Below are 26,536 nucleotides of genomic sequence, written 5' to 3'. Positions count from 1 at the left end.
GATGTGCTTTATGACCTCGCAATCCTTTTGTAGCCTTCTTAACACTTCTGCATTTGTAACTTGTTGGGTCCATGGTATTTTCAAAATCCTTCTATAGCACCACATCTCAAACGATTCCAACTTCTTTATATTATCCACTTTTAGTGTCCAGCTTTCCATTCCATACAACAAAGTCAAGAGCACATAGTATCTTAAGGCTCTTACCCTCAGCTCCAGAGAAAGACCTCGATTAACAAACATTGTTTTCATTTTTATAAATGCTTGTCTTGCAATTTCAATGCGTGTCCTTATTTCTCTACCTTGGTCATTGTTTTCATTTACCCAGATTCCCAGATATTTGTAGTTATTCACTCTTTCTACTTGTTTTCCCTCGATATCTAGACTTCCTAGTGTATGTTGCTAAGAAATAATCATGCACTTGGTTTTCTTAACGTTCATTTTTGTAGTCCATATTTTATACTGACTAGATGTAATCTATTTAATATCAGTAAGCTGTATGAAAGGATGCTGCGAGTACGCATAGACGACATGATTGAGAGGTCAGGTGGTTTATCAAGGAGACAATTTGGTTTTTGTAAAGGGAAAAGCACGATCGATGCAAACATGAGTGTACTCGAAGCATTGCGCAACAGAGGGGATGAACATTTCTGGGCGGCCCTGCTGTTGTTAGATGTTAAGAATGCATTCAATACGCTGCAGTGGAACAAGGTAATGAAGACAATGGAGGAGAGAGAATGTCCTGGTTACCTGATGAATATGGTGGCGAAGTATCTGTCCGAGAGAACGATTATGGTGGAAAAGGGCACGGTCGTGGACGTGACGGACAGGGTACCCCAGGGATCTGTCTTTGGCCCGACGCTATGGCCCCCTTCGCATTCGCGGATGACCTCGCTGTACTGGTAGTGGCCCGGGATGAGCCTGATCTCAAATACCAGGTTCGGAACGCAGGCCGCATAGTAAAAAAATGGATGACTCAGCACGATTTGAAACTTGCGGCAGATAAAACCGAAGCCATCATTCTGAAAGGGACAAGGAACAGGGAAAGTGTTGAATTGCAATGTGCGGGAGCATCTCTAACACCCAAGAAACAAGTAAAGTACCTAGGAGTGACATTGCACCAGATTGGAAAATGGGGGAACACGTGCGGGAGGTGGTCTGGAAGGCTGCGAATAGTGCGGCTGCGTTGTGGAGGGTGATGCCCAACATTGGGGGACCCAAATCTGAAAGGAGGAGGGTCTTACACGGTGTTATACAGTTGATTGTACTCTACGCAGCACCAGTCTGGAGCGAGGCGGTAGAGATAACGGCCTATAGGAGGCAGCTTTGTGGACCATCATTGGATGTGTTCCGTTGCATGTTTTGGCGGTGGAAATAAAAGAGCTGTATGAGATAAGAGGCCCAAACCTTACTGTGACCGAGAGAAGACAGGAAAGGGAAAGGTCAATTGAAAGATGGCAAGAAAAATGGAACAACACGGAAGATGTGGCACAGTTTACGAAAATGCTGATCCCGAACATAAGAGATTGGGTGGACTGTGGCCACAGGCAATTGGATTATTTCCTGACGCAGGTGCTCACAGGACACGGATGTTTTAGGGCCTACCTCTCTAAGTCCGGAAAGGCTGACACAGATGAATGCCTATACTGTGGATACTCGAACACTGTGACACATACGATGTTAGATTGCAGCAGATGGATAGTGTAAAGGAACAGAATGGAGAGAGAGACAGGTGTGAATTTTGTTACAGTGAGAGAAATGATTGAGAGAATGATTGAAAATAAATCAGGTTGGACTAATATACACAGCTATATCCGTGAAGTGATCAAGAAAAAGGAAGAGGAAGAAAGGCAGCTGGACCAACGGCAATGGTAAGAGTGAAAGATGCTGGAAGTTGAAGCTAGAGAAGTGGGTCACACTGTATGAGTTAGATAGGCGTGAATCAGACTGTGGAGAAGGAAGAAATGCCCGTCTGGGAATGATGCCGTAATAGGAGCGATAAGAGTCTTCTACGCGTTACCTGGAACGAGACAGGGAGCCTACTTGCTGATGAATGGAGTGTGGATGTGTATGAAGGGAGAATGAATGAATAAAGGTAGTGTTTCGGAAGTGATGCCGGCCTTACAGCGACCATTTCACTTCCGGATCGCTGGATGACAGAGGAGGGTCTGGTTTAGCAGGTAGGCGTTCGGCGTAGTCTCGGCGACGAGAGGCATTTTAAAGTACCTAGGGAACTATCGCCGGGAGTACGAAGAACGAATCCTGCACTAAGGTCAGTCAGGCGGCGTCCTGGACTGAGATGTCTTTTGAAGATTCCAGACCCCCCTCTATAAAGACGAAAAAAAAAGATGTAATCTATTTACTAAGCGTTGCAGTGCTTCTAGTATGTCTGCAAAAACAGCGGTGTCGTCTGCGAATCTTATGTTGTTCAAGATTTTTCCGTTTATTGATACACCCTGTTGTTCCTCTGATATTGCTTCCTTAAAAATAGCTTCACTATACAGATTGAATAACAATGGGGACAGCACTCAAACCTGTCTAACACCTCTTTTGATTTCTATAGCTTCTGTATCGACATTTTCGATTCTAACCTTTGCTTTTTGATTCCAGTACAGATTGACAATAACCCGTATATCTCGACTATCTACATTCTTTTTTTTAATAGTTTCACGAGTTTCTGATGTCGTACTCTATCTCAAAAGCCTTTTGGTAATCTATAAAGCAAACATGGAGACCCCATGGAGTTCATATCTAGTCGTCTTTGTTAGTCTTCCATGTATTATTTTGTGAAATATCTTAAGCGTGTGGCTTATTAAGGAAATTGTTGTGTACTGGGAGCATTCTGTCGCATGTACTGACTATGGTAGTGTTACAAACGTGGACAGCAACCAATCTTCGGGTATTACTCCTGTTGTATATACTTTGTAGAACAGACCTAAAAGTATATGCAGTGTTTCTCCGTCAATGCATTTAATTAGCTCAGTGGGTATCTGATCTGGGCCTACATAAAGAATATAAATGCTTAAATCCCCAAAGAGCAATCTTAGTCTGTCCGGAAGCGCACTGTAACCATTGCCTCATCATTTTTGATAATTTATACCACAGCTGCCAAAATGTATTGAAGAAATAATTTCAAACAAGGCTCTAGAAGCTCAGAAAGCAATGTAACATTACAAGACATCAGCCTTAAAGTCTACACTCCTTAATAATTATTTTTAAGTTGTACTATAGACCAATATTATGGTTAATTTTAATTGTTTTAGAGTTAGATTTGATGGTATGAATCTACTATGACGAGTAAAAATATTTCATGATGCAGGGATTGCGAAACACTGTAGTATTTATATTATCCTTAGCACCAATATATTACACTAAACCATATAAAATTCCAAAATTAAACTTTGATGAACCTTGTATAGCAAGTATAAAAAATTTGCCCGTTTGGCAGGTAAACAGTCTTAAGCCACTTTGGCAGAACGTACTTTCAATAATAAGAATCTACATCAAAAATTGTTTTGGAATATTTCCCGAGTTTCACATAAAAAACTCCTGTGTGGAGTGGGATAATGTAAGTCATGCGTTTGGTGGACGATCCAAACAGCTGATTTCTAGTACTCTCAAACCTCTTAGGCTGGGGTCTGTCAGTTTTAGTCCTCTTGGTTCATATACTCTCTCATTTTGTTCCGCTATGTACTTGGATACCTTCTTTAAACACTAAAAAGATATATTTATTGTTAAAAATAAAATATTTCAGGAATTTTGAAAATGATTTTATGACATTAATGAGTAATGCCATTATAGTGAAATTCATACTGAGAATTGTAAAGTTAATGTTTTGATATGTTTCTTCTGTTGGCAACAGTGAAAGTGGTTAAAATTCTCAAAATTGCACAGAAATAGCACTGATGTAAACACATCAGACTAGGCAAGAGATATGCCCTCCAAGACAGACTTGCATAGCATGAGACTAACATCGCCTAGATGTAAAGCTATCTAAAGAAACACCGTGCGAAAACATGCAGAAATTATCAAACAATAAATCTGATAATACTCAGTTCGGATTTAGCAAGTTTTGTTCAGTATCCAAATGTTGATATAAATGTGAAAAATAAATAACATGGTACACTAACCTAGTTAACTTCATTCATAATATCAATTAAATACAAAGATACATACCTTTTCATAATGAGTTTCTTTACAAATATATATTAAATATGCAGTTAAACATGCTAAGCATCCTTCGCAGTATGTGGTACAGGTAGCCTTTTCAGCTTCCGCAAAAAATGCATTCAGTCTATTAACAGTAGTCTCAAAAGCTTGCCTCTCCAACTAAAAATAAAGACATTATTGATATATACATATGATAATAGACTTTAATAGGTCTACATATCAAAATACCGTTACAACTCTAACCATTATTACTTTCATCTAACCTTTGGTTTCACATAACCGATGACATGATCGTTATAAGAGAATTTGTTGATAAAATCGACGAAGCTGACATGTTGATCAATTCATTCTAATGGGAGAAGAGCTTCCCAGAACACAATGTACTATGTATCCATAACACTGATGTTTAATCTAGTCAGTCAGGGCATAATTTAATAAGAATAGCCTGTAGTTAATTAAAAATCTTTACAAATTGCATAAGATTGATTATATTTATTTTTTAAATTTTAAATATTAGTAATATACAGGGTGAGTCATGAGGAACTTTACATACTTCTACCATATGTAGAGTCCCTCAGGGAGCATATCATGTGGCCACTAAAAAATGTCAACTCCTCTTCTTTATTAATTAACAGGGTGATTTGTGTAACTGACCATTTATTTCATTTTACTGCAGTGTTTATACGGCTTATTTGATTTTTTAAATTTTTGCATGATACAGTACACTACTATCAAGCATTCAACTGGTATTAGCTAAACTAAAAAATTCCAGGACTGGAAAAATTAATTTAGGGATTCGTATTAAATATTACACCCTGTATATATATTTTTTAAAATGCAATAAGGGATTTTCAAACTACATAAATAGCCAATGAAAACGACATATGCGACAATGTTGTCGCACTTTTATTAAATTTTTAGTGAACAATCAAATCTTACCAAAAATAGAACAACCATAATGAAGTATCAAATTATAAGGTAATATATCCAATATCCATATGAAATATTGGATATTATTGTTAATGAAACCAACATTTATGCTGTTCAACAATTAAGTATGCGACACTCAAGAAAATCCAGGTTAAATTTATGGACAGCTACAAACAAAACTGAAATAAAAGCCTCCTAGGGGTAATAATCGCAATGGGTCTCATTCCGGTACCACATTTAAATTTATATTGGTCTAAAGATATTATATTTTATAATAAATTTATCGCAAAAGTTTTAACTCGAGACCGCTTTTGGTTTTTATTGAAACTTCTTCATTTTGAAAATAATGAGACATCTGATACCACTAATAGATTATGCAAAATAGAGAATTTAGTCACGAAGTTGATTCAAAATTTTCAAAGAATAATCGAGCCTGGCAACATTCTCGTTATAGATGAATCTATGGTACCTTTCAGAGGGAGACTCCATTTTCGTCAGTACATCCCCAACAAGACCCATAAATATGGAGTCAAACTATACAAACTCTGTTCTCCTGAAGGCTATATTTTCAATGTAAGTATTTACACAGGAAAAAATGAACCACAACCAGTTATTGTAGCACACTCTGAAGCAGTTGTTCTAAAATTACTTAAGTGTATCACAGATAAAGCTGACAAAATATTATTTGCTAACTTTTATTCAGGAATATCTCATTAAAAGATTATTAGCAGAAAATATGATGTACTGTGGGACTCTAAGAGGAAACAGAAAAGGAATACCACCTATTTTTAACCAGTCCAAGAAAATGAAGCCAACAGAGGTCATTGGAAAAAAAAAGATGGACTAAGAATTATTAAGTGTATGGAAAAGAGTGTTAATGTTTTCAAGTGTCCCAGCCCATACTAAACAGTTGATTCTAACAGGAAAGCAGAATAGGCAAAAAGAGGATATTGTGAAACCTAAATGTATAATTGATTACAACTATGCAAAGAAAGGCGTAGACTATTCTGACCAGATGTCATCTTACTATACAGTACTACGCCGAAGCTTGAAATGGTACTGGTAAGAAAAAACAATAAGTTATAATTTTAATACATCTTTCTTGTTAATTTTTTTTAGGAAAGTAGTATTTGAAATGATACTCGAAACAGCTACTGTTAATAGTTTAATTATATTCAATATGTGCTATGAAACAAAAATGAGCATTACAGAATTTAGACGAATTTATATATATATATATATATATATATATATATATATATATATATATATATATATATACATATATATATATATATATATATATATATATTTATATATATATATATATATATATATATATATATATATATATATACATGCATATAAAAACAAGCATAACAACATTTGTTCACAATCTCCATCACTATCTTAATTAAATAGATAATTATGAAGTCCAAGGAAGTCTATAAAAACTAACTGATTAGAAATGCAAATTTATGACACCTTTTTATAATTTTAACCTTTAAAAAACTAGATAATAAGTGAATGAGGTATTGCCATGTTTTTATATAAATAGATAAACATTTACACCTGAAAATGCGATAAGGTTTTCGAAATACTAATATGAAAATATATTCGAAAATAAAAATTTTTATATCTATATTTTGAAAGATATTGATTCATGCATACGTAAGGGAAAAAATTAATTAAACTGTTTTCTGATACACTCAGATGCAAATAAAACGCAACGGAGAAAATTTTGGTCAAATTCAAAGTATTTCAATTTTTTTTTTTAGCCCTATTTTGATGATTTTTTAGCACACTGTATACATTTATAAATTTGAATTTGGTTTAATCAGTTTTTGCGGGATCGTCATTTAACAGCGGTGTAAACAAGAAATCAGCTTCAGGAGGTTCGAGGCAATAATGTAAATGTATTTACAGTTCGTCGAAGATTACATGAATTTGGTTTGCAAAGTTGCAGACCAGCAACTGGGCCCAAATTACTTCCATGGCACAGGGTGATTAGACTACAATTTTCCGGGGAACATCAAATTTTAACTTTCTACTGCCTATATATCTATAAATGTTTACTTTATGTCAAAGAGGAAATCAATATATTTCCAGTAAATTCAGACAATCACTATTACAATACAAGAAGTGTTGAATCTTTACGAGTTCCTAAACACAGAACATCCAAATTTCAAAATTGCTTCAGATATATGGGACTGATCTTATACAATCATTTGCCAAAAACTGTGAAAGAAATACCACTTATCTCTAAATTTAAAAAAAAAATGTTAAAGATTTACTCTTAAGAAAAGCATATTATTCTATAAATGAATATCTTGAGGACAAACTGCAGTAGCTTCATATTTTACTTGTAAAAATGTTATTTTATATATTTTATGTTTTGTCAATTTTTTTTACACTGTGAATATTGTATTATACACATTAATGTTTTTTATACTAAATTCTGTAGTGACATATCCTATACATTTATTATGAATGTCTTAAAGGATCAATAAAGATGACTATGACTAAATTAGAATTTAGGACAATGGAATAATGTTCTTTTTACAGATGAGTCGAGATACTGCCTTCACTCATCAGATGGAAGAGAACGAGTATGGCGCCAAACTGGAGAGAGATTTGCGGAGTGCGCTTTCAGTCTCAGCGTTAGCCATGGGAGGGGGTGGTGGGTTCGGTGATGGTATATTGGTATTTATTGAGGGTTGGTTGACTGCACACCAGTATATTGAGGAAATTTAAGCGAATCACTTATCAGCGATGATATTCTATTAATGCAAGATAATGCGCGAGCCCACTCTGCAATGTGTGTCACGCAATATTTAGAGGAAGTTGGTATTAATAAAAGGAACTGGCCAGCGTGTTCGCCAGATCTTAACCCAATAGAGCACATTTGGGACATGCTTGGTAGAAATATTAGAGGTCGTGAAGTCGAACCAGCCTCAAGTATATACACTTCTCCAAGAAATTAACGCACCACTTTGAAATATTAACATATTTTATTAGCGTTAATAAAAATTTCCATTGTAATGTTATATTTTGCAAGCTCCTTGTATATGCTATTCGTACACTCTATATTTATTGACTGTGTTTTATCGCTATAGTTTTTTTTTTGTAACAAAACAAAAAGAACCAAAAAATGTACTAATTCTATAAATATACTAATTTCCAAGTGTTCACGAATTTTATTCGGCTACTGTTTAATTGTTGATTATTGTTAATTGTGTTTATTATGGAGCGTCAATCACGTAATTTAACCCGAGATGAATGTGCCCAAGTAGTGATACTGTCGGAAGAAGGTTGGAGTTACCGAAGAATTGGTCGTCGGTTTAATGTGTCCCACACATCCGTCTCACGGGTGTTAGAAAGATTTCTCGAAACAGGGATCATACTCGCAGACCAGGGCAAGGACGAAACCGGGTAACTACCCCTATTCAAGATCGATTTTTAAGAATTTCTGCTCTTCGACAACGTTTTGTAACACATCGAAGTCTACAAGTTCAGCTTCGAGACGTGCATGCTATACAAATTAGTACTGAAACTGTTCGCCAGCGACTTAGGAAATACAACTTAACACCTAGGATTGCCGCCCGAGGTCCTCTATTAACTGCAGAGCATCGAAGGGGGAGACTACATTTTGCCAGAGAACACGTTAATTGGTTAGAGGCTGACTGGGAACGAGTGCTATTTACTTATGAATCCCGATTTTGTTTGTACAATAACGACAGACGTGTTCGTGTGTTGCGACGACCCAACGAACGATATGCTCAGTGTAACTTCTCACACATCACATTTTTTTATGGAGGATACGTTATGGTGTGGGGTGGTATTTCTTTGACCGCACGTACGGACCTAGTGGTCATACAAAATGGAACTGTTACAGCTGAAAGGTACATATTGGATATCCTGGAGCAACATGTAGTACCGTTTGCTCCTTATATCGGTTAAAATTTCTTACTAATGCAAGATAATTCCAGACCTCACGCTGCACAGATCGTCAGAAATTATCTAGAAGAGGTAGAAATTAACACTATGGAATGGCCAGCACATAGTCCGGATTTAAATCCGATTGAAAATCTCTGGGATATCCTTGGTAGGCGATTAAGAGCGACACCGATAAAACCAAACAACTTACAGGAAGTGGGAGAGAGACTGATCCAGATTTGGAGAGAACTAGACCAAAATGAAATACGGCAATTAATTTTAAGTATGGGCCAACGATGTGAGGCTGTTATACGTAGTAGAGGTGGAAACACTCGTTATTAGGACTTTTTTCATATTTTAGTTTACTTTTCTTATTATTATTTTTTTAGAATTTTCCGTTTTATTTTTTTTTCTCCTGTACTTCAATATTTTCTGATGATTAGACAAATTGTTATAATTACTAAAAAAATGTAGAATAAATCTGGTAAACTTTCATTTTTTATTCTTTGCCCTTTTACAAATAAAATTGATTAATTTGAAGTGGTGCGTTAATTTCTTGGGGAAGTGCATTTTAAATAAATATATAGTTTGAAACTGTATTCTCAAAATGTATCTAATATTATATAATACCTAATAGTAAATCTGATATGACATTAAACACCTGACATATAGACAAAAATTTACATGACCTAAATTTTGTAGTAAGTAGTTAGATAAATTTGAATTTTTGAATTTAAATTGATGTACCTTATGACAAAAGTGGAAATAGAGAACAAATTACCAATTTTAATCAAGTAAATAATTAGAAAAGACATTTTATTATATTAATTGGCTAATAATAGATCATATTTTGAAATAACTGCCTTTTACTATGATAAATAAGGGTATTACTATCAATTTTATAACTGCTTAATCTTGAGCATATTTTAGGACATAAGACCCGCAGCTGTCTATATCTACTTAACTGAGATTATGATGAGAAAAGGCAAATTCAAATAGGAAATTATAGCTGTAAAAAAAGTCAAGAAAATAGCATTAAGATAACAAAACTTTTCATCCTCCAACATTCTTGTTGGATTTACGCCGGCTCCACACATAGGGGCCAACGTTGGCCCCAACAGCGTTCGTGTGTGTACCAACAAAACTGTGTTAGAGCCAATGTTTTTATGACTTGCTCCAACGTTGGGAGTTTTCCATGAACTGTCAGTATTTTTCATATACATCAAAGGGTTTGGCGCCAATACTGGTGTGGCCGTTGGTGCTGACCACACATTGGTGATATAGCAGTGTTCGTTTCGTGCATAAAATTAGCTAGCTAATTTTGCACAATCTAGCAAAGCAAAAGAAAATAAACCAATGACAACCCACAGTTTATAAAAAGAGTCCTCGTCTTCTATTTTCTTTTAAAGCGCTTGTGCTACCATTTTACACAGCATTCTTTTAGAAAATAAAAATTACTTTATCGAAGAAAATTTACATTCCATGACGGCATTAAAAAACAAATTAACAACATGTAAAAATCGATCTTCGACCACCTGAGCCACCTCTGTTGAGTTGTTTCGGATTAACACTAATATAAATATCTGGATTTTTCAGTACCTTTCAGGCACTCAAAAAAATGTACTTATCTAAATATTTTACAAAAGTATATGCTTTAAATTTTGAAATATAAATCATTTTGTCCAAATTGTGTGGTCATTTAACTTTTAAAATATGTACTTCTATATATCGGCTGTGGATTAAAGTCACTTTGATGCAGAATATAGCCAAAATAGAAGGTTAAGAAATTTGGGAATTGAGTTAATAAAATAAATGGGATTCAGAGCCTCAATGTCAGGTTTACACTCATAAATTCAGTCTCCCGTTGTTAAATAAGACATCTCTAAAGATCTAGTAATGCTGTAGACAAAATGACGTGAAATTCACCTTATTTGTAGCAAAATATAATCATATGCACTCATTATCACGACAGTCACAGCCGCTGCAATTTCCATGTCGGACATGTTGATGTTGGCTCTAAAGGGAACATACTGATATCTCCCCAATACTCAACCCAATGTGTGTATACCTCACCGAACGTGGGAAGACAGTTGACCCAACGTTGGCTCCAATGTTGGCTCCAATGTTGGCACCAATGTTGGATCCCATGTGTGCAGCTGTCCTTACAGTGAGAAAACTCAACATATATAATGATTGTTTTAAGTTTCCAAGAAATAAATCTTGTTAGTTAATCATGTTATCTAAATAATACATTTCCAATCAAACTAAACCTTAGTTGATGTGAGTTTGAAAGGGAGTCTCATAAGAAGAGTTGTTTCATTTTAAATATAACTTACATTCCACTTAATATACAATTAAAAGGGGCAGAAAGAAAAGTGATGAGATTTTTATGTGATATATGTGTTGTATTATAGTTGATTTAGTAAGGTTCAGCATCTACTGTTTCGATTCTTCCTATATAACTAGGTAGGTTATACTCACTACAGTATGAGTTATATACAATCAGAAGTCCAACAACCAACATTTACTCCCGCCATAAGATATTTTCACGGATATACTTATATTTAAAATTATTTATCACATAAAGTGGATACTGTAGTATTCAATTCAGATCACCTAAACTCCAATTATTCATGTAATAAGTGTATTATATTGCTAAATCTAGTTCTCAAAAGAATGGTAGAGTTAAATTCAAATCATGACTACTTTGCAAGTAGAATCAAAGTTATGTGGGAACATTTCAAAGAATATACTGTTTTTGTACTTCTAGTTTCAGAGGTGTTTAAACTAATACGTCACCAGCCAAAGGAGCAAATCTGCTAGAGGGTTAAATGACTAGTAGATAAATAATGGTAGTAATATTCTAAAGTAGAACACATGAGAAAAACAGCAACTAGTACAATTAGACCTTCAATTAAAAACGTATAAAATCATCTATACATAAAATATTTAACTTACCCTTCCTTCAAGTTCTTGTGGAAATCTATTTTGGAATTTTACAAGAGTCCCTTCACTGTAATCCCGTTGAATAAACACTTTTAAGCATTGCGATTGGGCCATTTGTTCAGTTTCACCAGCTCTAGCACCATTATGGTGATTACTCATCTTTATTTGACCTATTATGTATAAAATTATTATTAAAATTAGAAGAATTAATCTAGTTGTGATAAAAAATGTAGATCAACAAATTACATTCGACATTTTTGATTGTCCGTCATTGTCAATAATAAGAGTTGTCTGTCAAACGTTGAGACTGTCACATGTCACAAATTAAGTGGTTCAAGTCATAGACATAATCCACGGTTCGTAGACTTACTACGGTTGCCTCTTCCGACTAACCAATGAACATTAAGCCCGAAATTACGCCACGAGAGTACAGTAATTTGAATCGTAACATTGTTAATCGTCGTTTTTATGTCTTTGATGTGTGGAAAATAGTAAAGATAGTTATGAAATAAAGATGTCTAATGGATTATAATAGCTAATTATGGAAAACTGTTGATATGTAGGTAGTTTGGTAATTAAAATTAATCAAAACTGGTTGTCAACGTTTATCCAATGTTAATGCAATATTTACGTAAATCTAGGACTTCAATCTCCATTTTACACTAAAAATTTGTCGCGTATACTGAATTTCCATCAATACTGGATTAACTACTGAATCTTCTTCATCTGCCTTGTCCGTTCCGAACGTTGGCAATCAACATGGCAACGTTGGCATCAACAATCTGACTTTGTTTACGACAGATCTGAATAGTTCAGCAGATGACAATGCGGCAATTGCCGCAAGTTTTGGAGCCACGAGTGTCTTCTCCTCCCTGGACCCCTCCTGCTGTCTATTTTCCCTTGAACGATCAGCTGTAGTACTCTATATTTATTATGTCTCATAACGTGACCCAAGTATTCCAACTTTCTTTTCTTTATACTTATTCCTACCTCTCTCTTTTTACCTATCCGGCGTAGTACCTCTTCGTTGGTCATGTGCTCAGTCCAGGATATACGTAATATACGTCGGTAAGTCCACATTTCGAAGGCCTCTACTTTTTTCATCAATGTTGCGGTCATTGTCCACGCCTCCATTCCATATAACAAAACCGGGAATACATAACATTTCAGAAGTCGAATTTTGAGAGGTAGGGTGAGGCTTTTAGAGGTGAAAATTTGCTTCATGCTAGTGAACGATGCTCTTGCCTTTTCTACTCTTATACGTACTGAATGAATTACCGAATTACATAACTATTTTTTTCCATTTTTTTAATATCTTTCTTACACACTACAACCTGTGCATGGCATTTTAAAATTTCATCAACATTAATACACAATGTTACGTTAATACACAATGAAATTTTAAAGTTTTAACCTACCTTATAAAAAGATACGAAGACAATAGGTACGATGTACAACTACAATAAATAATGTTTCTTCTATAATTCAAAATAAGTTTTTATAGAAAACAACACCAAAATTTTAAATACAAAAATATAAAGTAAGCTGAGATATTTAAGAAACGGTAAATAATAAAGCAAATAATAAACAGAAAGATAATTACCACGAATAAACTGTGATAATAAATGGGTTTTGTATTCTTGTGTACTCTGGTGACGTAACTGAAGCATCCCCACCCCAGTCGGAAGAGGCAACCGTAGTAAGTCTACGAACCGTGGACATAATCACATAAAAAAGATTTCTATTGTGTGTGTTTTATTGGCACTGGTTTTGACAACCAACTGGCCAGTCAATAAATGTCAATGATAATGACGTGCAACGGTAAATAAATTAGATGGACTTTAGTATATAAAAAATAAAAGATTCATATTGGTTAAGATGTAAAGGTAATTTAACTACAGAAGCAAAATAGTATTGAGGTTGTATTTACTAACAAAAGTTTGCTATAATTAGGTGCTGGTCTTACCTGGTGCTTGTAAAAATAAACTCCTAATCCTCAGAATGTTTAATAGCCCTTCCTCCAACTTTAACTAACTTTCACCCATCCACAAAAAATATTCTTTTGATTTGGAATACTATACCATTTTGGTATTGTACATTCTTCCCTTTTAGCAATGTTTATTAGATATATTAAAATTGATGTATACAGTTTTTACCTCCTATTTCTAAAATTTGAGATACAATGTTTTAAATTTTCATAACGCCATTGGCAATATGAAAAGGCGTGGATTACAATGTTTTCACTAGTAGCCACAAGTTATTGTAAATGTAAGTTGTGATTTTAGTAGAATTTGCTACAATCATTGTTTTTTTGGAAAACATAGTATAGCATGTAATAATAGTGAAACCATGGCAACAGCACCTACATCAACGTCATACTCCTCTTGCTATGTCATACCACAGAAATCAGAATGCCCGCTCTCAGATGCTTCATGTGACAGTTGGGACAATAACATCAGCAATAACATAACCCAACTAAATTTGATTTCTTAAACAAGGAAAGAGCCTGTCTTTCCTTGTTTAATGTGGCCTCTCAAGATGGCACTTCCTGTCTAACAATATTTTTGCCCCCACTACCTTTACATTCCCTCTTTTGTCTTTTTGCTCGATGGCCTATAACCAATGTAATCATAAAGTAAAAACTATGTCATCTTTTTCTTTAAAGGAAGAAAGGATTTAAAAAAAATACGTATTACATCTTTAATTGTTTTATTCTCATAAAAAACATCGACAAAAACTGTAAAACATTGCCATACTATTAAATTTGATATTTATTTGTATAATATCTTATGTACATAACTGACAATTAAGTTTATACAACTAATCATGAATTATCTTGTGTAATTACCGATACAGGTTTAAAGATAAAAATAAAATTTAAAATCGATACAATGCAAAGTTTATAAATATATTTATATCACAAGATTAAAGCTCATACTATTATAATATAATTATGTAAATAAATATTAAAAACATTTTTACGTTTATTTATTTTTACATTTTTTAAAAAATAAATAATGTTTCGACAACTAAATTAAAGATTTTCACATTGTACTGGAAAATACAGCTTTAAGTTCCAATCAAAAATTCTTCTATGCGCTTGTTAAGATAAAATCAAAATATAAAATAATATACTGCTCCCCCAAAGTTAGGAATATTGTTATAAAGTGAAAGAAAATTAACTTTTGTATTTTGAAGTGAATAAAGATTAGTATATCTGTTTGTCAGCATATATACCGAATGGAAAACCAGTGGACTGGTTTTTGTCTGGTACTTACTTACTTCACTTTATCGTGTCCGTGCATGTCATTCATAAAATTTCGTCGGTTCCCTTTATCGTTAGTTATCTTTATTGGCGAGACACAAATCTTCGAGGGTATATCGATGAGGACAGTTTCTGCATGTAAGATGGTTCATATTCTGTGTTTCTCCACAGTCACAGTTCACATGATCTTGGTCAATTTTCCCTATTTTGCCATGTTTGATTTTACTGGAGCGACCCCCGTTCTTATACTATTTATAGTTTTCCACGTTTTAAAGTCTAGTGACTGGCCGTTCCATTAAACCTGGAGAAGAGGAAAATACTCAGGCGGTTTATCCTGCATTGTTTCAAGGAAAATTTTCCTGGATTTTAGTAGCTTTCGTGGTGTTCGAGCTTTGTATAGGGTTTGCCGCTCTATGTGCTCTGCAACGCCTCTGCGTGTTGAGGGTTCTGCAAAACCCGCTGCTTTATATATTATTGAGAGTAGCGTTTTGTTTCATGCACCCCGTTACCATACTATACTAATATACGACCTTACCCAGATGGTGTTCATTGAGAGTGTCATATAATTTGCGGAGCAATGTTTTATGCCTTACTGTGTCATAGGCTGCTGTCAAATCTACGAAAGCAGCCCCTGTTATAAGTTTTTCTTCAAAGTCCTCTTCAATGTGTTCTGTTAGTGCGAGAACTTGACCGGTGCAAGATTTGCCGACTCTGAATCCCTCTTGTTGTGGGCTGAGGTGCTTGTCGACATTTTTTTCTATTATGGCGAGTATGAGTATCTCGTATAGTTTAAAAAAGTGACACAACAGCAAAATAGGTCTGTAGCTACTGAGATTTTCTGGGTCCTTTCCTGGTTTTAACAAGGCTATTACTTTAGATTTCCTCCATGATTTTGGAATTTCGCAGGCTTTGCAGCACGTGTTATAAAGTTGCAAGATCCGGTTTTTTGCTTCTTGGCCTAGATGCTTTATTTGTTCATTGCATATATCATCCACACCTGCATCTTTCCCGTTTTTTAACCTGTTTATACCGTCGTGGAGTTCTTTTAGTGTAAAAGGAGTTCCTAGTGAAATCAGTAGAAATCAGAGCTTAGGATAATGGTAATGAGGCCGTTGTTCTGTTGACGATTAGACGTCAATACTTATCGATCTTAAGTTCGGCAGGCCCTCGAAGAAAGTGGCTCTCTTTATAGTAAATATATTGTGTACAGTTCAGAAATGCTCTTTAGACTTGACAATGCAAACATTTAAAATTATTGTTATATAAATGATCATTTTTGTGGATAAAAAAGCATATACTGAATTTATTTACTTCTATTTGATCTAAAAGTAGCCGAAACATTTTTTGGAATTTTTTTTATGTGAATAGTAGCTATATCCTTAATTTTTGGAGAGCAGTTTATTTGACAATAAATAACAATACCTTCTATGAACAAAAAATAGTGTTATCTATATACTATTATCGCCAATAAGCCATAGAACTAAATGAGTGTCACAACCATGATATTTTAGTTCTAAAAGACCCAGCATTTTACAGCTGATCACGAGCAATAATTATGGCTACGAGGAAATGATTCTGGTAATTTTATTGGAAATAGTGATGAGATAAACTATGAATTTTTGGTCCCTGGTTATTTTTGTCATACTACTCAAAATTTGTACAGATTGAAAAATGGGGAAGGGATTGAAAAGCATGAAGTGAACGATATCGTAAATTATTGTGACTTTAAATAGGCAGCCAATATCAAAAAATAAAAATAAATAGAGTTACAATAGATTATAACTAAAAAGTCGTACAGTCGTCAAGACAAGAACAATTTTGAATGAACTTGAAATGTGGAATATTTTCAAGGCTCTCAAGAAAAAGATTGTAATTAATAAATCTATAAATTTAAGTTTAATGCTGGGCAGTCACGGTCCCACTTAGTAGTACACCATGATACTATAACAAACAAGGTATGCTCACTTGCTGTTCTAATTTTAATCGACTTTGCGCATGACGTCATAGCGAGACAAAGCCAGGGGACTTCTGTGGATCTTATTTTAACGATGCATCTGTTCCATTATTGTAATGAACAACTTCGAAACTTAAACAATTAACGGTAAGTATACCTCGATGCCATATCTTGCACTAAGAAGTCATAACAAGTTACTTTCTGTGAAAACGTGGTGTGAAAATTAATTAGTAATTTGTAAAATTAATTAAAGAAATATATGAATCTTCGATTTGATTGTGTGTATTACAAACAAATGTATAAATGGGGAACTAACCGATAGTTTCAGGGTCACAAAGGGCGTGAGACAAGGCTGCATACTAAGCCCAATTCTATTTAACATCTATGGTGAATGGATAATGCGGAAAGCTACTGAGGACTGGAACGGTGGCATCACCATTGGCGGGAAGAAGATTTGCAACTTGAGATATGCAGATGATACTACTATCCTCGCTAGTTCTGAAGCTGAATTGATTCACCTGCTACAAAGGATAGAAGACGTAAGCTTAACGATGGGCCTTAAAATAAACAGAGATAAAACGAGAATCATGATAATTGACAGAGCTTACAACAATCAAAATCATCTGGTCATGATAAACAATATCGCTGTTGTAGATAAATTTGTGTACCTGGGCTCATTAATAACCAACAAAGGAGGCTGTACTGAAGAAATAAAGCGGCGGTCAGCAATCGCAAAAAGCGCTATGGCAAAATTAACAAAAATTTGGAAAAGCCATGAAATAACTATCGATACAAAAATGAGACTAGTAAGAAGTCTAGTTTTTCCAGTTTTTACTTATGCATCGGAATGCTGGACCCTTACTGAGAAAGACAAAAAGAACATAGATGTTTTTGAGATGTACTGCTGGAGACGAATGCTGAGAATACCATGGGTGGCCCGAAGAACAAATGAATCCATACTGGACCAGCTAAACATAAAGAAAAGACTAAGAACATAAATATCAGAACAAATAATAAGCTATTTTGGACATGTCCTTCGAAGAAATGGTCTTGAAAAACTTACCATCCAGGGAAAAGTAAAAGGCAAAAGAAATAGAGGTAGATCTCCCACACGATACACGGACCATATTGTTGCTACCATTGGCGCTCCATTGTCAGAATGTGCTAGAATGGCAGAAGATAGAAAAACGTGGAGGAACATTTGGAAATTTAGCTAATAGCTTCATGATATCACGATACCTGCATCAGGTTAAAGACTAAGAAGATTACAAACAAAATAGATATTGCTACAAAACATAAATTAAATATAAAAGACCGGTAAAATGTAAATAATTTGAAATATAAGGAAAAGCAGGTCATACTTCAGACTTTATGAATATCATTTAGACATTTATTTTACAGTCTTCGTGATTTTTCTCTTGCGGATATAATTATTTTTAATATTTTTATTTAGAATTAGTATTTTAAAATACATTTTACATATAAAAAAGGTAACTTAAATGCAATAAAACCGGCTAAATTTTCCAATTCATCACATTTCAGGTCTTTTATTATATTCGAATTAATAAAATCTTGATGATTGTCAATTAAATCTTCAGGGTTAATTTCTGTATCACCACTAGGAATGTTTAGCGAGGAAAAGATCTCTTCACTGACAATTTCATAATTAATTATACTATTAGTAGTAATATTCCACTATAGTTTTTTTTTTAAACAATAGTCACCTTCTGTAAAATGTTTTGATCATATTCTCGCGGGTTCTACATTAAATTTGTCTCGCTGAAAACACTTGAAGACCCATACTTTACGCATTTGTTTGTCTCTAGGAAACACAAAAAAACGATACTTCGAAAAAGATTTACTTTTTTTATTAAAATTGTTTAAACAACCCACCACTGCACAATACATTATGGCAACCAAATAATTAATCTTCTTTATAAAGTAGCTACAGGTAGTAGAGAGGAAGTTGCGTACGATATATAAATTAGATGATATTAACACAGCAAACTGAATGTTTTCACCACAAAATTTATATACCAATATAATATACAAAGTCTTTACTACATCAATGAATAAATAAAAATCTCATTCACTACGTTTTGAAGTACACAGAAAGCAACAAATAGAGCATTTAACTTGGCATCATTAAAGTTGTCTCGGGTTTACGTCACAGGTGTGCGAAAGAGATGCAAGAACATGCGCGTTGACTTATCTTGTTAGTTATAGTATCATGGTAGTACACTACTACTCACGCTCCGACTGTCTATCCAACTAGCGGTCCAACTTCAGTTCTAGTTTGTTATAACAACGGTATACATTGCTTAATCAAAAAATGTATCGATTAAACACTACGCAAAATATAATTTAGAGGAGGAAAATGGCAGTATTGTGCTTGTTATCCTTATCATTTGAAAAAAAGAAGAAACAATGTTTTTTTTTCTTTTTTTTTATCAACGTGATGAAAAAATTATTCGTTGATCGTGTGAACTATTGTGACACGAAATTGCTCAATGTCATTGATCAGGATGATTACAAAAATTACCTCAGAATGGACAACTTCCATTTTTCGCTGTTGCTGGAAAAAGTTGGTCCAATTATTTTCTAAAAAAGATACCGTCATGCGTGAATGTGTCAGCCTGCTCTGGCTGTCCTCTGCACTTCTGCCAAAAAGCTTAATTTATTGTAGGGCACCCAATTAGGCATGTACACTTCGTCTGCTACGGTACCAGTTCCCCTTTCACTCACTTGAACTTTTTTATATTCTCTGAAGAAGATAGAACGTAGAGAGTCAATTTTTTTACGCACAGAAGCTACATTGGCAGTGTTTTCGTACTTCAACATTACATTCAGCAGCTTTTGTTGGGCTGTTTTTCGCGCATTTCGGTTCGCGTATAAAGCACTGCCGCTATCCCACAAACAGAAATTATCTCTGTAAACATCAATAAATTTGGAAATTCCTTCACTGTTCATTACGAAAGGCGTGAAGTAGATACGAAAGTTGGCTTTATAGTGAGCTAATAATCGGTCGATATGTATGTTTAAAATTAGGTTTAGTTTCTCTAGTTATTTGTCTAGGGCTGAACTAATTAATTTTTTTGACTCTTGATTTTTATGACTTTTTAAGATGTAGGAAAAAATTATAGTTTTTAAGGATTTGTGTAGGTATATTCTATTTTAGAAAGAAATAAAAACTTGTTTTAAACTGGAGCTGGGATTTATTTTGTTGTGTGTGTGTGTCGTATATTTTTAATAGGAACAATTCTTCGTGCAATTGAAAGTTATTTTCTATTATTTATTTGTAGGGATCTTTGCTACAACTATGATTTAATTTTCGTTGTTTGTTGATAATTCTTTTGTAGACAATCCGAAGTGTTGGAAATTGTACCTGTGTGGGACTGTCCGAAATAGATCTACAAAAAGGAAAATTATTTGCCCTAACAAAAAGTAGATTTTAATAATGGTAATTTTCGTGCAATTTAAATTTTCTATTAATAATTTGCGAACTAGGGATCTTTGCGTAAAGTAATTCATATAAATCTCATACGTAGCAGGTACCGAAGGTCAACTGACCGAGGAAATTTTCGATCCGACCTGTGATCCGACTTCCAACTTCATCATTCACGCTCCGACTTCGTCGCCAGTCGGAAGTCGGACCTTCAAGTCGTCCCACTAGATGTTCCGACTCGTACCACTAGTTGTCCAACTAATCCAACCAGCCCACTCACGGTCCGATTTCAGATCCAACTGCAGAAGTTGGACCACTAGTCAGACTAAAACTTGGAACGTGAATGGCCTGTCTAAGAAGACACTGTAGGTGCATGCAAAAAACTGAAAAACATCTTGAAGTGGTGTCAGAGAATAGTTTCTACAGTGTATCGATAGCTTGTTAAAGCTATATATTTAGACAGGCGCATTGTGTTTGTCGAAAAAGAAAAGGGAAAAAATATTAAAGTTGTTTAACATGATATCGATGAAAACTCAAATGCTTTTCAGTTGATTCAAAATAGTCTAAAAGTTGAAGATAAGGTCGTTTCTAAGATAAGTTTTGTTTTTATCTTTCTGGATATGTTGAATCACAAAAAATAAAGCAAATTTTTCTTTTTTATTAAAGAACTATTTCATTCAAAAAAGTTGGTATTTGTGTTGGAATATCTTATTGCCGCAATGAAATACTGATACAAAATGGACATTTTCAATATCTTTTCACTTCAATCTTTTTCTGATGCATTAAAAAGCGGGAACAATGATATACCATAATCAATTATATCTTTCAATTTGAACATCTACTTTATTTAAGCGGCCATAATTAAATACTTATTTATCACCCATTTATATTCTAGAATAACTGAAAAATCGTATGACACTATTTTTATATTCGAGAGAGGAAGAGAGAGAAAATATATCTTCTGTCTCTCTCTTACTCATTATCTTACATATGTAATGATTTCACAGATTTACTCCCATACAAATTTCCAACGTGGAGCACGCGTATAGAAGTATAACTTCAAAAATTAAACCATTTCTAACTATTTAGAAAGATATAAAGATAAGATTTATATCTGAGTATAGTAGAACTCCGCCGTACTCCATGGGACCGGACGTCACGTCAAACATTAAGCTTATTAACAAAAATCTAATAAACAACAAATTTTGTACCTGATAAATGCACTGATGATGGATTAGGCAGTCGGAAAACGTTCTGTTGTGATATAGTCCGAAAGGGTATTTTTTTATTACATACCTGTTATAAAGGACTTTTAAACAAAACTTTCACTAATTAATTATGTACCACATTTTATTAGGGAGTTTTTGTAACTACCTAACGTAACGTATCTCCCTATACGTAAAGAACTAACGTATCGAAGAAGATGAACGTTAAATTGAGAGTTTTTGTTCTGCACGTAACGTAACGATGGTGTTGCCCTCAACGAATTAGTGATTAACTAATAAATTGTCAGTGCCAGTTTTGTCCCTGTCATTTAACCCTATTTTTGATATTCAAAATAAATAACAAATCATTTTTTAAACAATTTTTAATTTTTGAGATGGACGCGATATTAAATGTAAGTGTCTTTATTGATGATGAAGAAGACGAAGACATAGAAGATGCCCTTCTTCTCCACATCTTGCATGACTATACGGCCGCTTTAATTTTGATACCATTAAAAATATTTTACGCTTTTGAATTAAATTCCACCGTTCTGGATGGTCGTAAGGGTTCTTGCCCCGTAATTAAGTGAAGTCGTTTTCTACTGCTTTCCATTATTTATAAAAATCAAAACAAATATACGTAACCACAAATGTAAAAATACATGTACCACGTGTGCTTATGAAATGTGGATGTTGAAATTTTGGTAATCGGGTAAGATTCCCTTGCGCATTCGGTTACCTTCGGCTCGATAGAGATGCGTATGAACGTAACGTACCAGCCCGTTACGTTAGGTAGAGATAGTGCAAACACTCCTGACCACTTCCATGCGAAACGCATTGTACTATGCACTGTATAATTCCACTTACAATAGAACCTTTCTGCCTTTACATGAATTTGACTCCGCCTTCGCGCAGCTCCATGGTCAGGAGTGTTTGAACTATCTTTAATACGTATCTAGATACGTTAGTTCAACCATTAATGCGCATGCTTATATGTCAAAAAGATACGTTACGTATACGTATTTGCTTGCACAAAAACTCTCTATTATCAATTACAGAAAGTTGGTGGTTTATGATTTTAAATCATTAAATATGTTTTATTTGATTTGATACACATTAATTGATTATTAGAACATTACAGAAATCATGGGTGATAGCAAATTACAAAAATCTGTCACTTATAGGTAAGACTTTGTTACTATATATTTTAAAAACTTAGTATACACATTAGATTGGTGTTTCTTCCTTTTATACAAATATTGGAAGTATATTTAAATATTCTTATAACTTATTTCGTAACACTTATAGTAGTCTGTAATAATAATCTCTAAATTGCATTGGAATTACTCTTTTATATATGTACATTTAAAAAATATCATTGCATGTACAGAGAAGTTAGAATTTACTATTATTATATTGTATATCTAGTACGACAAGTACATTTCTGGATCATATTGCTCGTCAATGTACATAGTTCGGTTTGAACAACACATAATCTAGCAATTTAAATCTTCCTACGAGATATACTAATCGAGGGCTGAGAACCATAGGATGGACTTGTTAGTCCAAAAACGTTCTGTGATATAACCCGAAAGAACAATTTTAGAATATATATATATATATATATATATATATATATATATATATATATATATATATATATATATATATATACCTTTTATAAAGGATTTTTTAAATAAAAGTTTTACGATTTATGGTATACAGCCAACTACAGGAATTTCATTTTCTATAGAATATAGAACTATAGAATAAGATGGATCAGTGTGGTCGCTACCATCACAAGAAGATAAGCACCTTCAGAAGAAGAAAAGACAGAAGTGGTATTAATAGTATTGAATGATAAAATTAACAGATCAGTGATACTCTGATATAATTATCTTTCTACGTCCTTCTTGTCTCCCGATTGCATAACGTGTGATGGTTTTTAAAGCGTCTGGGGAGCATTAAGGCAAGGAAGACAGGTACCAACCCTCCTCTATACAATTCATGGATGTCCGAATATTCTTTACGGATATGCATGCATGCATCTCGAAGTTGGGTTAAATTGCTGTGTGTGTGACTTAATATGATGGTTAATACTAGCGATGTAACTGTTATAAATTTGATTAGATAATGTTGGTTTATTAAAATTTCTTGAATTTATTTTCATGGCATATTTTTCAAAAAGTTGTAGCTCCTCAAAAACTATATACAGGGTGAGTCATGAAGAACTTTACATACTTCTACCATATGTAGAGTCCCTCAGGGAGCATATCATGTGGCCACTAAAAAATGTCAACTCCTCTTCTTTATTAATTAACAGGGTGATTTGTGTAGTTGACCATTTATTTCATTTTACTGTAGTGTTTATACGGCTCATTTGATTTTTTTAATTTTTGCATGATACAGTACACTACTATCAAGCATTCGACTGGTATTAGCTAAACTAAAAAATTCCAGGACTGGCTTTGGAAAAATTAATTTAGGGATTCGTATTAAATATTACACCCTATATAAATTTTTTTTAAAATGCAATTAGTGATTTTCAAACTACATAAATAGTCATTGAAAACGAGATATGCGACAATGTTGTCGCACTTTTATTAAATTTTTAGTGAACGATCAAATCTTACCAAAAATAGAACAACCATAATGAAGTATCAAATTATAAGGTATTAATTTTAACAAATGTTATAAATTTCAAACATTATAATTAAAATGAGTTCCTACAACATAATCTAATACGTAGAAAATTAACATCTTTACTGTCACTTTGTATTATCTCTACGATAGAATCAATTGTTTTTCAATTTTAAATTTTTACTCATAGATCGTATTGGGGCATTATTTTCGATAAATAATAAATTAAATTGATTAAAAAGTCAAACCTCTTGTATGTGTTAGTTTTTGTTGATTGTAAATGATTAAAATTTTATGTCAAATAATAATACATTGCATCAAGTGTACTAAATAAAAATAAATCTAAAAAAGTTTAAAATGAACGTTGGCGTTGACCGTTTGACGTTTCTTGATATTTTATACCCATTGTCATTATTGTCATTATCAATTGTTATTTATGTGTACAAGAATACATATTTCTTCTGTCATATCTACGTTAGGTACATTGTGTTAGTTTTGGTAGAGCTTTTGTTACTTTCGTTCAAAATGCCACATCAGTTTTCGACCACCGAATATGCAGACATAATATTTGTTTATGGATTCTGTAATGGGAATGGTAGGGCTGCTAGTAGAGAATATCACAGGAGATTTCCTAATCGTCGAACTCCCAGTCATCCAACATTTGGGTCAGTTTTTAATTATTTGCGAGAAAATGGCACTTTTCCTAGTGGAACAACAGAGCGACATGTAGACGAAGCGCAGGAAGATGACATTATGGACGCCGTTACTATGAACCCTACAATAAGCACTAGACAAGTAAGTCGAGAACTCAATGTTACTCAATCAAAAGTAAGTAGAGTCTTACAAAAAAAATAATCTATACCCATATCACATTCAAATGTTTCAGCGACTACATGCTGGAGATGAGATCGATAGGTTGGAATTTTGTAGATGGATTAACAATAATCAACCAACGCTATACAGGACACTATTTACAGATGAAGCCCAATTTACCAGAGACGGGATAAATAATTCACGAAATTCACATGTGTGGGCAGAAGAAAATCCCCATGCTATTCGAGAACGTCGTTCTCATTTAACGTGTGGATTGGAGTCATAAATAACCAATTAGTAGGTCCTCACTTTTTTGATGGTCCTTTAACAGGGTAGGTCTATTTGAACTTTCTACAAAATATTTTGCCAAATTTGCTTGCCAACGCGAACGTTGCTATCCGAGGGATGTATTTTCAGCATGATGGGACACCCCCACACTTTTTACTGGCAGTGAGACAACATCTCAATAATGTTTATGGCAACAGGTGGATAGGACGTGCAGGTCCTATTTCGTGGCCTTCAAGATCCCCTGGTTTCAATCCCGTTGATTACCATATTTGGGGACGATTGAAGCAACTAGTTTACGCAGTGAATATTAATAACCGACAACAATTAATTGATAGAATTATACATTGTTGTAATACTATTAGAAATAATCCCCAGAGTATCCGTAATTCAATACGTCAATTTACAATTCGGCAACAAAAATGTGTACAGGCTGCAGGGTTCCATTTCGAAAATCTATTTTGAATTATTTTTATTTTGTTACCATTATTGTATCTTTTCCAGTTCTAATTTATGGGTTTATCATAACTATGTACATATTTTTAGTTTTTTTTTTTAAATTGTTCTTCGTTATTGTTAGTAGTTACTGTTTTTTGTTGTGCAGTGACTCAGTTTATCATTTCAATTAAAATGTTTGAAATTTATAACATTTGTTTAAATTAATTACCTTATAATTTGATACTTCATTATGGTTGTTCTATTTTTGGTAAGATTTGATCGTTCACTAAAAATTTAATAAAAGGGCGACAACATTGTCGCATATGTCGTTTTCATTGGCTATTTATGTAGTTTGAAAATCACTTATTGCATTTTAAAAAAAATATATACAGGGTGTAATATTTAATACGAATCCCTAAATTAATTTTTCCAAAGCCAGTCCTGGAATTTTTTAGTTTAGCTAATACCAGTCGAATGCTTGATAGTAGTGTACTGTATCATGCAAAAATTAA

At 33.8% G+C, this 26,536-nt stretch overlaps 2 protein-coding genes across 2 annotated transcripts; both read right to left on the bottom strand.

Annotated features, from left to right (window-relative positions):
• Positions 1 to 1,780: 1,780 nt before the first annotated feature.
• On the bottom strand, positions 1,781 to 12,252 carry LOC140442045 (golgin subfamily A member 7). Its single transcript, XM_072533091.1, has 3 exons — positions 11,992 to 12,252; positions 4,174 to 4,326; positions 1,781 to 3,711 (listed from the first exon to the last, which is right to left on the bottom strand). The coding sequence occupies exons 1-3, from the start codon at positions 12,136 to 12,138 to the stop codon at positions 3,571 to 3,573; spliced, it is 441 nt and encodes a 146-aa protein (XP_072389192.1). The 5' UTR covers positions 12,139 to 12,252; the 3' UTR covers positions 1,781 to 3,570.
• A 7,577-nt stretch (positions 12,253 to 19,829) lies between these two features.
• On the bottom strand, positions 19,830 to 20,168 carry LOC140442533 (uncharacterized). The gene has a single exon (XM_072533594.1). The coding sequence runs from the start codon at positions 20,166 to 20,168 to the stop codon at positions 19,830 to 19,832; it is 339 nt and encodes a 112-aa protein (XP_072389695.1).
• Between the last annotated feature and the right edge of the window lie 6,368 nt (positions 20,169 to 26,536).

This window comes from Diabrotica undecimpunctata, chromosome 5 (assembly GCF_040954645.1).
Source record: "Diabrotica undecimpunctata isolate CICGRU chromosome 5, icDiaUnde3, whole genome shotgun sequence".
NCBI classification, from domain to species: domain Eukaryota; kingdom Metazoa; phylum Arthropoda; class Insecta; order Coleoptera; family Chrysomelidae; genus Diabrotica; species Diabrotica undecimpunctata.
This window is presented reverse-complemented; position numbering and strand designations above follow the sequence as displayed.